The 17409-nt window shown below is 38.1% G+C and overlaps 1 protein-coding gene across 3 annotated transcripts in view; it reads right to left on the bottom strand.

Annotated features, from left to right (window-relative positions):
* The window catches only part of Col12a1 (collagen type XII alpha 1 chain), a 114693-nt gene that overhangs the window by 64224 nt on the left and 33060 nt on the right, over positions 1-17409 (bottom strand). For 2 of the 3 annotated variants that reach the window (XM_042281395.2, XM_006980038.4), the window contains exons 14-25: positions 14849-15121; positions 10316-10582; positions 9751-9943; positions 8661-8782; positions 6843-6992; positions 6641-6760; positions 6378-6542; positions 5806-5952; positions 3268-3407; positions 2146-2275; positions 1345-1487; positions 924-1053 (exon numbers count right to left, since the gene is read on the bottom strand). In XM_042281395.2, the coding sequence (XP_042137329.1) occupies positions 924-1053; positions 1345-1487; positions 2146-2275; positions 3268-3407; positions 5806-5952; positions 6378-6542; positions 6641-6760; positions 6843-6992; positions 8661-8782; positions 9751-9943; positions 10316-10582; positions 14849-15121 (1980 nt within the window). The remainder of the gene's footprint in view (positions 1-923; positions 1054-1344; positions 1488-2145; positions 2276-3267; positions 3408-5805; positions 5953-6377; positions 6543-6640; positions 6761-6842; positions 6993-8660; positions 8783-9750; positions 9944-10315; positions 10583-14848; positions 15122-17409) is intronic. The other variant, XM_076576788.1, reaches the window with a different exon arrangement.

Below are 17409 nucleotides of genomic sequence, written 5' to 3'. Positions count from 1 at the left end.
GAAGGAAGGAAGGAAGGAAAGAAAGAAAGAAAGAAAGAAAGAAAGAAAGAAAGAAAGAAAGAAAGAAAGAAAGAAAGAAAGAAAGAAAGAAAGAAAGAAAGAAAGAAGAAAACAAGTACATGTCTCAAGGAAGGGAACTTATTAAACCCTCATGGGAAAAAAACATCAGCCCAAGACACTGAACAACACACAAAATAACTGTAGACCAAGAAAAGGCCTCTACACACTGCTTTATATCATTCAGTGACATATCTCCAACTCCAAGCCTGCTGACTGGGATATAGTGTGTGATCAGTGTGTTGCAGGATTGAGTGGGCTGATTACTTGACATACTTAGTGCCAGTTTCCACTTCAACAAAAACTCAAAATGCTTGAACTTAACCTAAATATCCTTCTCCAAACGATAGTCATACAATAGTCCTGGTATCATGTATCTTACATACTATACTTCATGAATTAAAACATTCAGTGTTATTTCATATCTAGGCCTTGATTAACACATTGCCCAGAGCAACTCTAAAACTCTGCTGATTATAAGATATGTCTCAATATAAGGTTCATTAAACATAGAAAGAAAGATAGATGGATGTAAAGACAGATAGATTGACTGACTGATTGACTGATCCTGACATGGCATGTCATGACAGAATATATAATATCAGAAAGGGTTCTACTTGGAGGAATAAAGAAGGACAGTGAAAAGGGGACAGAGCAGTAGTAAAAGGACAAATATAAGAAAAGTACATTGTATAAATATATGGAATGTCACAATTACATCTACTATTTCATATATTAACTAAAAAATAATAACTATGATTGTGCATTAATTGTCAAACTATCGCTAATATCACATGGAAGTATTCCAACAAATGTTACATTTAACAGCAATAAGAAAGGAGGAAAGAAAGTCAGCAACATCTTACACGTGACTTCCCGAGCTTTGGCAGGTTCACTAGTGAGGTCATGCAGGACAGCCTGGACAGTGACCTCATATTCTGTGTTAGGAAGGAGGCCAGTCAGCTGCACGTCGTTCACTGTTGGCCCCACACGCATCTGCACAAGGAAATGCCAGAGGGAAGTAAGACATTTAGTCAAATGCTTCCACTTACTGGGAGATGCAGTGGAAGCCTGTTAGTAACCACTAGATTAGAAAACAGCTTTTACATTCAAAAGAACCGGACTTGTTTTTTTTCTTTCATGCCAATGTTTAAAAAAAATGGGTTACAGGTCATAAATCTCATTTCAATTTTTGTTTGGAGTATAGCATTATAAATTGATTCATTAGGACCGTCAACCTATAAAGTCTGAGAAAAGCCGAGTGGTTAACAGACAGACATCTCTCACCTCTTTGGGTTTTGTTGCTTCAGGGGCTCTAACTGGTTGGTATGACACAGTATAGCCAGTAGCTCCTCCTACAGGCTGCCATTGCACGTGCATGGTGGTGGGGCCAATGTCGTAAATATTCAGGCTAACTACAGGAACTGGCACTACGAAAACACAAAAGCGGGCATCGATTGAATCCCTTCAAACAAATGTTTCCTGTTTCATTGATTACATATATGCTCAACAGAGAATGTGTTGCTTGAGAAATTAATGATCTACTATAGCTTCCTCCACCCATAAAGACCCAACTTCTGTGTTTACTGTACTTGGTCCTCCAGGATACACATTCCAACTATTCAAAAGAGGAAAACGCTCAAAGTTCAGATTGCAAACGGCATTCCACTGAAACCATATGAAAGCCAAAATAGATAAACTTTCTGAGACTTTAATCCCTCTTTCTGGAACATCACTAAGCTAACTATTTTTTATTCTTTAGTCATAGAACTTCAGACAGAAGTTACCAACATATAATTTCACTTCATTCTTTCTTAAAAAAAAAGCAGAAAGAAAGAAAAAAAAAAGAAAGAAAGAAAGAAAGAAAGAAAGAAAGAAAGAAAGAAAGAAAGAAAAAAAGAAAGAAAAGAAAAAAAGAAAGAAAGAAAAGAGAAAACATACTTAAGATGTAAGTTTCACACATCAATGTCTGGAACATACAGGATTTGTCAAAGACTGGCAAAAATCTCCCATGTGCCCTGACCTCTTTATCTTGGAAATTAAATAATGGGGGGCTATATCCTTGTGGCCATTTCCCATGTGACTTACAGGTTTTCTCTGTGCCCTTCAGAGGTTCGCTGTACTCATCCTCAACCACAGAGTACACATTCACCACATACTCAGTCTCGGGCTTCAGATCTTTCAGCACTGTGCTTGTTTCTAGTCGACTCACATAAAACTGGAGGGGAAAATAAAAGGAGTAACAGTCAGCTCCATTCTTCATGCTAGACCTCCAAACAGCTGTCTGCAGGAAGTTTAAAAGGCATCTCAGGAGGCCTTGCCCTTTATTCTGAGAAATGACTAGATTACAGAGAGATCTCAGGTGATAACGTAATTTATTTCTCCAGCTATCATCATCTATTTGCAAAACTAGTGAAATTTGTCATCCTTAGTAAGAGTCCCTTGTCAACTTTTTTTATTTTATAATTTAATTTAATTTTACATATCAGCCATGGATTCCCTTGTTCTCCCTCCTCCCGCCGCCCCACCCCCACCCACCCCCCGCCTTTCCCCCCACCCCACCCCCCATTCCCATCTCCTCCAGGGCAAGGACTCCCCTGAGGATTGAGTTCAACCTGGTAGATTCAGTCCAGGCAGGTCCAGTCCCCTCCTCTCAGGCTGAGCCAAGTGTCCCTGCATAGGCCCCAGGTCCCAAACAGCCAACTCATGCACTGAGTACAGGACCCGGTCCCACTGCCTGGATGCCTCCCAAACAGATCAAGCTAATCAACTGTCTCACTTATCCAGAGGGCCTGATCCAGTTGGGGGTTCCTCGGCTGTTGGTTCATAGTTCATGTGTTTCCATTCATTTGGCTATTTGTTCCTGTGCTTTATCCAACCTTGGTCTCAACAATTCTCGCTCATTCAACCCCCCTCTTTCTCACCAATTGGACTCCTGGAGCTCCACCTGGGGCCTGTCCCTTGTCAATTTTATGAGTCTAATCCAAACTTACGGATCAATTAACTTGTTTGAAAAATCATTCTGCGGTATTAAGAACATTTTTAAAAAGAAGCTGTTTCCCTTTAATGAAGTTCAAAGAGAAGTGCCTGCCTTGAGGGGAACAGAGGGTACCATTCTTCATTCATCTGTTGGCCCCCACCCGACGTTTTCCTCTGAGCTCTAATGAGAGGCACTCATGAAGAAAGAGTGCTTCCGTGTCATCTGCTCACCTCCTGGCGCTTTCCTCCAGAAACAGGATAATATTCCACCTTGTATCTGTCCACACTGTCAGAAGGAGGTGTCCAGCTCACTCGAAAAGAACGGTGAGTCCTCTCAGAAATAACTAAGTTAGATGGTGCTTCCAAGTCACCTGCATGCGGAGATAAAGTATACACACTCTTTCATTTCTGCAGCAAGGGGGTGAAGTATGAAATTAGATTGAAACGGTACTGACCTGCCCAGAAGTTTTTACAGCCTTCCCTTCACATGGGAAGAGGGTAATGAATCTATATAGAGGCCCGTGGCCCATTGACCTCTCTGAACAAATGATCAAAGCGTTCCTTAGACTCAGAAGATTCAAACTCAAGTTTATTGTCCTTTAAACATGATCTCTTGTTCTTTATGAAACTACTAGTTAAAACGTCACCTAGACCCAAGACCTCTGAGTCATTTCTGGCACCCTCACCTTTCTCAACCTCATTCACATAATCAGTAGAATGGACCTGAGTCCATACAATTCAACTTTTCTGTTGTCTGAAGTTAGATCAAGATCACTACCCTATTACTATTTCTAGGCATGTTGTGTTCTATGAGGATAACACTGGTTGCTTGCCTATGTTAAATTTCCTTAGAGCACTTACTTCTTATGTGTTTATCTAAGTAGATAATAAGAAAATCTAATTATTTTTCATTCAAGAAAGAATAAAAATATTAACATATTTAAATATGGGAATAGCCATTTTAAAATAGCCAATGGTTGTGGTTTCTGTGGGTAGGTAAGAGTAAATAACGGTATCTAGAAAATAACAATAGAAATGGACATGGTAAATACATTGTGGCGAACAGCATGATATTACAAATAATAATTTAAAGAGAAAGGAGTCACTTCTATAAGTCCATGAGCACAATAAATCACTTTCTTATAAACTCCTTTGGGTTTCTTTGTAAGCCCAAACTGGGTGAGTATGTCTACTCTTAGCAGCCTAACCTTTATTGTACTTGGGTCAAAGTCAAGCTTGCAAAATTATCAAGTAGTTTTACTGTCTGGGAAACTTCAATGAATGCAACTATTACTTGGTTGATTAAAAAAAAAGAAAAAACAGATAAAAGATGTTTTCATCCCACTCAAAGTTCACTCCAATTGAATAAAAAAAGACAATTCTCTCAGCTAACCCAAAGCCAGAAGCCTACAAATTCTGGCTCCCCAGCTGGTCTATTTCTCCAGGGAAAAGGTCAGACTGTTGTTCAAAATCCAAAAGAGAAAATCTGTAAAAGTTTGGAGACAGAAGTTCAAGAAGGAACATGAAAAATAAAATGTGAATGTAACCAAGGACCCAAACATTGTGAAGCATTTCTGCCACACTGTTTACTGGATTCATCCTACTTCTCTGAAACCATTGTAACTTAATGACGGACTGTCTCTACACAACCCACATGCTTAAGAGAAATGTCCTTATATTCTAAGGATCATGGATTTATGTATCATTATTCTTGCAAAGCCCTTCAATGTTGGTACTGTCCATGTCCTATCCTATGGTTTACACAGATAATAATTCATCTGTGCCCTCCCCTGTCACTGCAAACTCAGTTCTGAAATTCTGTTTCTAAACCCTAATCCCTTTCCATGGTTACCTCATTCAAAGCCCCACAACATCCCTAACCATTTGACCCTAACTGGGTAACGTTTCTGGAGCTATGTCATCACCAGTAAAAAAGGATTATGAGATTTCGAAAGGTCTCAACATTAAGATTGTAACTGCCCTTCACATTCAGGGATGATCCGTGTAGAGGGTCAACTCTGACAATCTACAGTTGAAGAAAATAAAGCAGACACAAGATGCCTCCTCTTCCAGGCTTAGACATCGGAGAACTGGAAAAGGCTACCAAACATTACTTAGCAAGTCCAATCTGTGAATTTGCTAAGTCGTAGCCATCAGTGTGACATAGCACTGACATGATGCTACTCCACTCCAGAGCAGATCTGTGCCAGAAAAGAGGGGGAGGTCTATTAACTTTTCTTTTTTGTCTCCTCCCACTTTTGTGCATTAGCTGAGCCATATAACCTAAATAAATCCTTAAATAAGTTGGAACCCATTTTCTAATTTGGTGCCATTCCCCTCAAAAAAAAAAATCATTAAAAAATGAACTGAACTAGAGATCCTTAACTAGGAAGTTCCCCCCAGCAGACATTTGGCAGCAGTAAAGACAATTCTACAGAAGTCTCGTTTCTACTATTTCTGTGAGGTTAAACTCATTCTAACTTTCCCAGAAACAAGATAAATTAATGAAGTGCAGTTTTACCACAATCTTCCTATATAAAAAGGAAGGAATTTTCACATGTAACAAGCACAAAATTTTATAATTAATTTCCCAAAAGCCTTCAATTGTTTACCATGTGCCAGATGCAGATATCATAAATTGTAATGCTATATCTACTCACCACAACTCAAGAGATGCTCCTGGCATCCCGGAGGCAAAAACCTCTCATGTTGCTGAGCATTTCAGAGTGAGGTCCCCACCCAGATATACCAGCACCTGGCTAAGCTTACCAGGGCCCTTGACACTGTTACACAAGTTGATGGTGAGGTCATCCACGATCTTGGATAATGACTCAAAATCTGCCACGTTGTATGCATGGGTGTCATCTGGATCTGTAGCAATCATCTTTAACTCAACTTCATCAGCGTTCTTAATACCTTGGAAAAGAGTTAAGTACAAACTGAAAGCACTTTTCAGGAAAAGTTAATGGAATGAAGCAAATACATCAGGCCTTTTCTAAGTGTTCCACCACTGAGCCTGTATTGGGGTACATCCACATGAGCACAGGTGCTCACAGAGGCTTTTGTAGGCAAATAAATCCCATTGTATAATTTTATTCTTCTCAGATATAGCAAGGTCTTGATCATTCCAAAAACAACTAGAGCTGGAATTTCAAAACTAATATTAGTTTTCCCCTTTGTTAATTTCAATTCCTCTTTCACTAGACCTTTGTTTGGAAGGGTCAAGAATTCTACCATCTGTTGGTTTGAGTGAGTATGGTAATCCAATAATATTTTTAACTGCAAAAATGTCCTCAGCACATCTGCCACCTGAGGGCATCACTATCTTCTCCAGTGCTTACCGATAGCAAACAGTTCCACTCCTTCATCCTTGAGTTTCTTTGATGGAGCCTCCACATCATCTTGTGATTTTCCATCAGTAATGAGAACTCCAATTTTTCGAGCACGAGGCCTCATGCCAGCCTGGGTCTTGAAGCTCTGTTGGCGAATGAAATTCAGAGCCATGCCTAGTGGGATTTTTAAAAGACAACCAGTCACATCATTTCTCAGCTATCTGCCTGACCAAAAGCACATGCCAAAACCACACCAAAGCATCCTGACTTACCTGTCAGGGTATTTCCTCCTTTGTAGGGTAAATTCGCCACAGCCTGTAATAAACTCTTCTTGTCTCTGTGAGCATTTAACTGCCACTCTGTTCTGGGGTCTCCACTGTACTGAGCAAGAGCTAAAAATAACACCACGGACATTAGGATGTGTTAAAGATCGCAATTAAATTGTCAAAGATCTTCAGCATTGTCAGAACCTACCAATTTGTACTCTCTTGGGACCAATTTCAAAGACCTCCACAATACGAGAAATGAAATTTCTCACAGTTCTAAAATTTGCGCGGCCGATGCTCCATGACCCATCCACCAGCAACACAATGTCTGCTTCGGCTCTGGTGAGACACTCCATCCCTAACACAGCAATCATGAAATAGGACAGTAAGGAGCACATAGTTTGCAGGTTGCCCCCTATGCAGGCAGCCTCTGCCACCCACATTGTTTATTTCTACACACCAGCTAAGCTTCATAATTCAAAGCCACAACTATAATTTATTAACCTAAAATAACAGTCTCAAGAATCAACTTCTCCAAAGATTATTTCCGTGGCAAATCTTCATCTTTGACTATGTTTCCTGGCCATGACCATAGAACCTAGAGATTTTAATTAAACCATGATGGTCAGTTTGAAAGGCTCACACAATCAATACCTAAAATAATAAATGAGAATGTATAGTTATCTAACAATATGAATAATTTGAATAAGATTTGGATTTGATATAAGGTAAGATATTGCATTCTTCACTATTTAAGATATTAGCAAACAAATATAAAATGGACTGATTAAATGTGTAAATCATAAATGGTTTCAGTGAGCCAAAAGTATCCTCTATAATAATTAAGCTGCCAGGTAACTATTACATGTTATAAGGAATCGACACATGACTCTTAAAATCAGAACTTTATGAAGTAAAGACACGTTTTTAAAATCTAACACATTGTTATATTATTCATTGTTAATTGTTTAACTTTTTCATCTACTGGAGATATCAGACAGCAAAGTTTGCACATTCAAAGAATTGAGGAAGGAGGAAGACAACTAGGAAAAGTATGCAAAGAAATACACAAACTGAGGGCTGTAGAGACAACAAGCAAACACAGATACAAAGCTAAGGTGCTTTGGGAAGAGAAAGTAATCCCAATATCCTCAGTGACAAGCTACAAAATAAAAATATAAGTCAGTTAATATCATCATAAGAGAAACAATGAAACAATGCAAAATTTGACTTTTTTTATCCACATCTAACTTTAAATGCTCTTTTTTCTAGAAGCTTGTATCCCCAGCTATAAAGTTACTATTTATTGCAATGTTATCAGATCATGTTTATATCACTTTTAAAATGAAAGAAAATTAAGTAATGCTCATCACACTACCAATTACAAAGTACCATCCATGTAATACCTTCCCCAAGATGGAAGACTCCCAAACACTGCTCCTGGGACCTACACCTTCCAGATCTCTGCCTATGCTAAGACTTATTGGTTTCAGCAAATGAGTTTTCAAAAGTTTAGAAGTGAACTTTACCTCCTACTCTCACCTCTAATTATATTAAATGCTGGCTTTGTTTACATCAAACCTGTAATTATGACAAGGGCAGAATGTCTAAAGGGCTTGTGCTACAATTTTGCTTGCAAGTCACGATTGACCACTTTTTTATATGTCAAGCCTTCTTTCTCAGCCCAAATAAGCCAATGAAGTAAAAATATGTAATTATTATAGCAAAAGAAAATTGTATTGCTAGAAATAAAAATTATAAAGTGTAACTACTACTGTTATACTTAATAAAAACTAACTTTTAAATAAAAGTTTTTAATTAATGAAAAACTGAAAAAGATAAGCCAAAAACAGCCTCAGCTGCAAATCTTGAAGCAGTTTTTTTTTCAAACATAAAATATGTGAACCATTTAAATAATTTGTAGTAAAAAATTATAATTACTTATCATTGTTTAATAACCTAACACAACATTTGAGACAATTTCATAATACTCTTTTCCCTATGGCAATACAACTCAATTTCTTACCAGAGGATAAAAATGGTGTCACAGTTGTGTCAGAAAGGGTTGTCATTTCTTGCCCAACAAGTGGTAAACTTTCTCCTCCATCAAACATCCCAAAAACATTGACTCTGTAGGTGGTGCCTGCCCTGAAACAGTGATGTGCAGAGTGGGTATGGACCACAGGCTCAGGGAAGCAGTTTTCATCTTGTTAAAGACACCCATCTTCACTAACAAACTTTTACCCAGAGAAGTTTAAAACGCTCAGTATTGTGAAAGAGAAAAAATAGTTGCCATCACATTCCAGCTTGATGGTGAGGAATCACAGGATACAAGCCACCGAGCATTCCAGGGAGCTCCGGGGATTTACAGCACCATTTCTGGACTGGCTTTGCTGCCAGAGGCAGCATTCCCCCGCGCCCCCCCCCCATGCTCCTCAGCATGAGGAAGAAGGAGCTGCCTTGCCTCTGCTGCCTCTGTTCAGTGTCTGCCAGGTAACCGAAGGCACTGAGCACTGGACAGCATCAAACAGTGACATCACTAACCTTCATCATATCTACTCAAGTGATATTGAACAACAAGCATTATACAGGTTTAACACTATTAAATGAACACTTGAACAGACCAAGTTTCCAAGAGGAATTTACAGTAGCCCATTGGTACCGCTGGATGGATGTGGAGTGCTGTTCAAACTCACACTCCCTGGTTTTCCAACTCACTGTCTACAACTAGACCTTTAATCCACCCAAGGCTGGTTTGCCAGCTGGCAGCAAGCTCAGACTCTGGCCTGTGAGCTCCAGTATGCCTCATTGCAGGGACACCCACATGGCGGCGGGGGAGGGGGGGTCTCAGAATGAGTTACCTGGCCACACATTTCCACATGGCTGCAGTTGCAATGAAACTATGTGATATGGACATGTTAAAATCCAGGTATTCTTTTTTCTTTTAAGTTATCCCTGATCACTTAATAACAAAAATTATTTAAAAATACAAACTATTCATTCAAGCTTAATTTTTTGCTGGTTTCTGCAAGCAGGTATGAGGTAGTTCTTTGTGTAAAATCTACTAATTTAAGTAAGTGATGCAATCTTTTAGCACAAATATAGTTCATTCTTACCTAAGCTCCTCCAAGACAACTGTGTTGTCATATGGTCCAAGGACCAACTCCCCTAGTCTTCTGTCATCGCCTGTAGGATGGAATGTGACTTTGTAACCTTTCACTTCCCCAGGGGCAGGCTCCCAAGTCACTCGGAAACTTGACATTGTTGGGTCAGAAGTTTTGAGGTTTCTTGGTGATTTAAATCGAGAAGCTGTAAAATTAAAAGGTTTTTTTTTTAAATATCACCAATAAGATAGGCTTAAGTGTTTTTTATTAGCATCCACAAAAATATGTATGTATAAAGAGTCAAGTCCAGATGTCAATACAAGATGTCAGGTTAAATAAAAGCCCCGAGAAATGGCTGTGATCCCTGAGCAGCATACACAATCCTCACCATTCAAGTGAGTCTTAGATTGATATATTAGCACGTAGGACCTTGAACCCAGGATCTTGTTCCTGTTGGGCACAACCCCAGATTCAATTTGAAATGTTCACAAATGAAACAGATACACTACAGCCTTGTTTTAAAATGCGCCATACTTTCTCCCCCGAAGGCATGATTAGAATTATTATTGTTGTATACCTGTTGTCCCTGATCCTTGCCTGAGCTTCCCTTCTCCTGTCTTATACATCGGGAGAACTGTGATGTCATACGTGGTCTGGGGTTGAAGTCTCTTTAGCACTGTTGAAGTGACTGTGGGTGGCACCTTAGCGACCATTTGTCTCCCTCCCTTTTGAGGGCGATACACAACACGGTAGTTGACGACTTTCCCTGGTGCTGGTTTCCACGTAACTCTCATCGTGTGTTCTGTTTCTTCATCCACTTTTAAGGTTTTGGAATCTTGGGATACTATGGAAACAAAAAAAATTAATCTATAGCATGTCAAAAGAAAACAATTTTTGTCAATCCTCTCCTTTACATAAGAAGAAACTCTGGATTCTTAAGTGTGGACAGAGATGTCTTGCTTAACATCGTAGTCTCTCTGGTTCGTGATGGCATGTGAGCCTAATCTCAGCATGGCCTCACTAGGATGCTTTTGCTTTATCCGGTTAATACTAAAATATGAAAGTTCATATTGCAGGGATTTCCTATTGGCATTCTAGAGACTTTAGTAAAGAAAAAATCCATTTCCAACGATGTGGTTTTAAAATTTTATTGCATTTTATCTGAAAAGAATTCCTCTAGTAATAAAGCCACAAAGAATGCTAAAGATCAAAAATAAAGAGTTGGAAATTTTATTCTGGCCTTTTCAGAAGAAGCTACAGTCTGTAAATGACTAGCCAGAGGTAGGATGATTGATACCAATCTCTGATTTCCTTGTGCATGGAAGACTATGAACACAAAAGAGCAGGCAACTCTAGTAGGTGAAAACATCTCAAAGGCTAGCAGATGAAGGCATACACATCAAGTATTTCAGGACACACTGTGTATTAACATGTATCTAATGTGTAGCGAATATCATCACTCAATTAGCTCTTTTACTAATATTTCACCATTAAGAATAACTGACAGAAATATATCACCAAACAACTTCAAACAACCAATATCCTCTTTCTCACAAATAATGAGTTTATCAGCAAGATCATTTAATTCAGTGCAAGAGTCGTAAGACTGGAAGACTCACAAGTACTATTAGAAGGCACTGTAGCTGAAGGAAACAAAGTCAACTGTCTTTCCTGATTTTCAAAGAAATAGTCACAGTCAATGGAGAAGAATCATAATGAAACAGCTTTAAATAGGGAGAAAAATAACTTTGTTAAAATACTTTTTAGAGAATAGAGAATAAACATCGCTTAGCATCAGTGACCCCTGGGACATTAGGGAACAGACTCGGGCTGACTCTGTGGTTGGCCATTATATTGCTGGAGTGTTTCCATAAGCCAACACAGGCAAGTGGGGTCCAGATGGAGCCCTGTGGTTCCCCTTAACTGAGGAGATAGATGGTGGGAGTCCACACCAACTGGAATCCACAGACAGAGCACTGTACTAGAGAGCATGCCACAAATAAAATGCTCCGAAAACATATAGAAGATCCTCTTTGGGTCCACAACCCAGGATAAATCTGGGCATGTGTGAAGAAAGTACCAAAAACTGTAGAACACACCACCCAAAACAAGCATAACCACTCTTGAAGCACACATGTGGCCAGTAAGTTTCCCCCAGCCAGAAAACCAAACCTTAGAACTGTGGTGAAGACATGTAAAGTATTCAGCAGGTGATTGCTTCAATAACACAGCAAAAGTGCTCCTAAACTAAAACAGGTCTTAAACTGAATTTCAAGAAGATCAAACTATTTCCAAATAACTGTATTTCTAGGTAGGGGGGTAAGATCAATATTTATAGTAATATACTTTCCAGAACCCAACAAAATAAAGCTCACAATATCTGGATTCAAATAAAAATTATAAGGCATATCAAGAACAAATTTATTACCTAAATTTTGGGTGTAATAATTGTATCCTCCCTAAAAATCATGTTGAAGCTTTAACCTACAATGTTGATACTTGCAGGTAGGACCTTTGGGGAGGTAATTTCAGTTAAATGAGTTTGTATAAATGAGGCTCTAATTTAATTATGTCAGGGACCTTAGTATAGAACGTGGAGACACCAGTTCATGCTCAGCCTTCCCTATTCCCATCTCTTATGAAAAGAACCTCTGTGTGTGTGTGTGTGTGTGTGTGTGTGTGTGTACATGCACGTGAACGTATGTTTATATAGGTGTGTTTGTAGGTCATGAAGCTAAAAAAGGGGGTTCATGAGAGAAGAAAAGATTTTGAGGGAGGATAATAAATAGAGTAATAAAATACTTGTGACTGGACAACAGTAAAAGAGAATTAACTAGGGCAAGAAAGCTGGAAATGTGGAAGTTGGTAGTCTGGGCGGAGGACAAATGAATACATACTGAGACCTTCTATGAAGATGCCACAGTGAGACCCATTCCTTTACATGCTATCCAAAACAAAATATTTTAATTGTATCTTACAGTAAAAGAGAAGAAAAATGAAATTTCTTCTCATTAGATTATCACTGTTTACAAACACTAAAATTGGTAGGCATCTCTATTTTTTCTAAGAGGTGCTATAATAAAATATATTGTATGATCTCCTATTTCTATCTCCTAAGTTCTTCTTAGTAAAACAAGACATCTTAGTCATATACAAAGTTCTCCAACTTTTCTTCCCAAAGTCCACAATTGAGCAAGATGGAAAGTTAAATCTTATGAGTGGTGGCTAAAAATAAACCTATGTTCCCAAAAGAACAGAATCCCAAACTTCCAAATCTTTATCAATGTAAATGTATCAATGGCAGCCAACTGTTCTACCTCGTGCCTTGACATACTCCATGGGTTCCTACTGGATTTCTGCATTTCCATTAACTCTTCACAATGAAAAAGCTGAATTGAGATGAGGTGCATCAAATCTCATCTCATTTTTTAATCAGAAATCTACTTTAGGAAGAGAAAAATAAAAGCTCTGTGACTTCTCATAACTACAAGTCAGTGTTTCTCACATCATGACTAGGTCTGTCATGAACTACAAAAATGCTGTGGCAGGCTTACAGTCTGCGAGTTCTCGTCATGTTTTAACAACTCACAGTGTACTTTCAGACACTCCCCATGCCACTGCTGAACTAGCCACCAGGAGGGGGGACAACGGACAGTCTAATCCCAATTCATCACTTTCATGGCATCAACATCCATGTGCCATGTCCTTGAGTTGCAGTTGAAAGTGATGCTGGACACACTTCTAAACACACATAAGAAGCCCATGTGAAAATGTGAAATTTTCCAAAATGAAAGAAAGAAAATTTTTCTCTAGCTGTTTAGAAATGTCTGTGACTAACAGATGTTTGTTGTTATTTGCTTTTATAATTGCTGTTGTCTTGTTTGGTTTGGTTTGGTTTTTGTTTGGTTAGGTTTAAATAGTCTTTGCTTTTTTTGTTATTGTTGTTCCTATTCTGCTTTTGTTGTGCCTATGCATTGTACATACTACAATGTTATATAAGGACACCTTTATACTAGATAGACTGTGAATTGAGTATCTGCCTCCCATACCCCATCCTTCCAATTTGCTCTCTTAGAAGACTATTTACATCACAGCAAAAGTGAGAAAAGAGAAGCCAGATCCAGTGACACATGCATTTAATCCCAGCACTCAGGAGGCAGAGGCAAGCAGCTGCCTATGAATTTGAAACTAGCATGATCTACATAGTAAGTCCAAGCTAGCAAGGGCTATATAATGAAATCCTGTCTCAAAAAGAAAAATAGAGAAAATTAGTGATCAAGAAGCACAGATATGCCCCAGGTATCTTCCCTTGCCTACACAGACACACAGCTTTCTCCATTATCCACACACTCACCAAAGTAGTACACTTGTTGAAATTGCTAAACATATACACTGTCACTCAAAAAAATAGTAAGGAAAGCTAAGATATCTTGATGCCTCCTTCCCCAGATAGACTATTCATAATCATTCACAAGAAAAAAAGTAATGAAACAGAAGTCAATCTGAGCCACAGAAAATTGAGTGGGCTTTTGAGTTAATCTTAGCAAAGGTAGCAGGAAAAGGGTAACAAATGTAGCATTACTCTCATGGAAAAAGCATAAACTCAGGAGCCTCACATTGTTATCTGACATCCTTAAGTGACTAGACACTGTACCTTGTGCTCTGTCTACTGTCCTTTCATTTAATCCTCATGGCACTATAAGAGAAGAAATTTGTCATCTGTATTCTACAGATTACGAAACTGACATTTGAAGAAAGCTAAGGCACTTGACTAAGATCATGCGATCACAAGTGCTCCTAAATTCTCTTAGTCAACATGGGAGCTGTATTTTCATTAGTTGAATATCCTAGCTAGCAGATCCTTTTACTAGAAAACAAAATGGACAAATCCATGTGGCTGGGAAGAATTCAAAATTGTCCAAATATAACACTATGTTTTTCAGATGTGGACCAAATTTGAACTTAAACCACACTCCTTAAACTTAATTAACGTTCAGTTCTTATTCCCAAGTGAAGAAAAACCCTTGGTGGTTAAATCGCATGTCACGTGAACTGATTAGTCATTAGATTGTACCAACATGTATCCCAGCACACTTGGAAAGTTACCTACATTCAGTTGTGGCATGTCCAGTCACAGGCTCTCCTTCTCCACTGCTGTAAGTTGCAAAAACTGAAATTTTGTACTTGGTCTCTGGCTGTAGATTCTCTATCATCGTATGAAGGGCATCTCCAGGAAGATCTTTCTCTCCAGCCTCAATATCATCATAAAGCGACTTCCATGAGACCCTGTACCCTCGAACCATTCCTGGAGCAGATGTCCAATAGGCCCCAATCGACGTGTCCGTGATGTCTTTAGTGACTAGATCTTGAGGTGAACCACGTTCTAGAACAGAAGTTAAAGGAGTAGCACTTTTTAAATGTCAACTGGATAATTAAATATTCACTTATCCTGGTAGACATCCTAACCTACTGGACTCAAACTCAACCTCTAAAATTGACCCAAAATTGATCATTCTTTTTGTGCTTTGAAGCTGTTTTTAAACAATGGAGCAAATCAGCAGAAGAAAACTCCATGTTGCACAATTCCTAAACAGTAACCTTACCTCATGTGCCTATTTGTATTACAGGGCCCTCAAGGCCAAGGCTGACACCCAAATTTGAAGAAATACAAACTTTTAAATTTTTCCAAAGAAAAAAATGTTTAAATGTCAATATTTATTACATTTCAGTGTGCTTTAGGACATAGCCCACTGTTCACAAAGGTCTTCATGTCCTTTCTGGGATTTTTTCCTTTATCTCTAATTTTAATAAATCTCAATTTCATTATATGAATTACAGTTAATACAATAATTGTATTCCACTTGCTTATAACTTGCATACAACTTTAACTCCCACAATAGCTTTCTGAATAAACTTTTACTTGCATATTCAGTTCAAAAGAGTAAAAATACAAACATTCAACATAGCTTAACTCCAATTAAACTAAAAGTCACCAATACTTCTGTACAACTTAAAAGTGATTAGTCATCAAATAGAGTAAACTGCTTGTTCTATCTGATCAAAAATGGTCTACTACTAAATCATAGATGGCTCTTTTATTAAAATATATGTCTCCAAAATGGAAAAACATAGAAACCTCAACTTAATAATAGGCACAGATGTCTTCTAATAAAACCCTCATTTTCCATATTTTAAATGTAATATAAAATATACTAGTCACTTTATATTGGATGCTTTTACTAGGGTTTATGCCATATTGTGACATAAATACAAAACTATCTGCCTCCTCAGCTTACATTATGCCAGTAATTGTTTTACATGCATGTAAATGATAGTGCACATACTAGATTTTTGAAAGCTGCTATTTTCTTAACTCAGAGTGAAAATGAACATTTAGAACTACTCATAAACAACTAAGCATCAACCAAAAATAATGATAATGGTCAATGAAAAAAAGTCAGTGCACAAACACTCTCCTCATCCATGGTAGAACTTAAAGGGAAAGATAAATACAACAGAAGCTGAAAGCCTACCAGATCCTAACGGAAATTTCTTACTCCATTATAAATAACTTTGAAAGCAGACAGGACATCTCATCTCCAGAAGGAAATTAGCTGCATATTTCACTGAAACCAAGAAGACTTATTTTCAAGAACATAGTGACTTTTTTCCCTCCGCACTTAAGAGCTAAAAAGCCGTATGTAGGAGAATTTGCTATTGCATGGTAATAACCTCTAATTTTTTTTTACTTGCAAAATTACTGGCTTCTTGGCTTGGTTTGGTTGTTTGTTGTTTTCTACTTGTTTTGGTGACTGATTTCCCACAACTCTGCTAAGTTTCAAGTCTGCAATACACTTTTCCTTTGCTTACTATAGATTGTTTTTCCACACATGCCTTTGCTTCTGAATTTCCTAGCCTGCAGTCAGGAGGACTACTGGGAAATGAACTCACTTGATGGTGACTTTAGATTTAAATAAGCCAGTTAATGCATTAATGATATTCTCCAAACATATAAAAAAAATAGCTGGAAATTTTCTTCCAAATTAATACCAAGCTAATCATCAATGTCTACTTTTCCTAAGAGCTATGCTTTTTAGTCTATTTTTCTCCCTAATTTCTACAGCACTGAATTTGTGGCATTGTTTGTTTCCATGACAACAGGCATCAGTCTCACAAACACAAGCAAATAATTTCACTGTGAGAAAAATAACAGGAAGAGAATTGTGGTTGAAGCAAAAATATATTCACAGAGATTGTTTCTGAGCCTAAAACAAAAAGATCCCTGATCACTGGACATGTCTTCCCAGGAGTTTAATCAACTATTTTAACACTCGAAAGACTTGTAAAGCTAGAACAAAAACACTAACAAAATCACAATACTTTGTCAAGTGCATTAATGTCCTGAAATTAATTTGCAAAAGCCCTTTATAAGATACAAATGAAATAGCAACTAAAAGATATTTGACTTCTCATTAAGGGCAAACCAACAAGGACTTGAGTGACCTCAGAGAAGATTTCCATTCACAAGGAACAGGCCTTCAACACAAAGTTCCTGACTGAGGTGTATAAGCAGCATCAGCAGACACACATATTGCCACATTCCACACTGAAGATGAAGTTCAGACCCCAAAGAAAGAAGGGAAATGCTCAATTTAGAAGCTATAACTGAAA

This window comes from Peromyscus maniculatus, chromosome 7, assembly GCF_049852395.1.
Source record: "Peromyscus maniculatus bairdii isolate BWxNUB_F1_BW_parent chromosome 7, HU_Pman_BW_mat_3.1, whole genome shotgun sequence".
Taxonomy (NCBI): domain Eukaryota; kingdom Metazoa; phylum Chordata; class Mammalia; order Rodentia; family Cricetidae; genus Peromyscus; species Peromyscus maniculatus.
The sequence above is the reverse complement of the archived record's forward strand: the minus strand, read 5'-3'. Positions and strand labels throughout refer to the sequence as shown.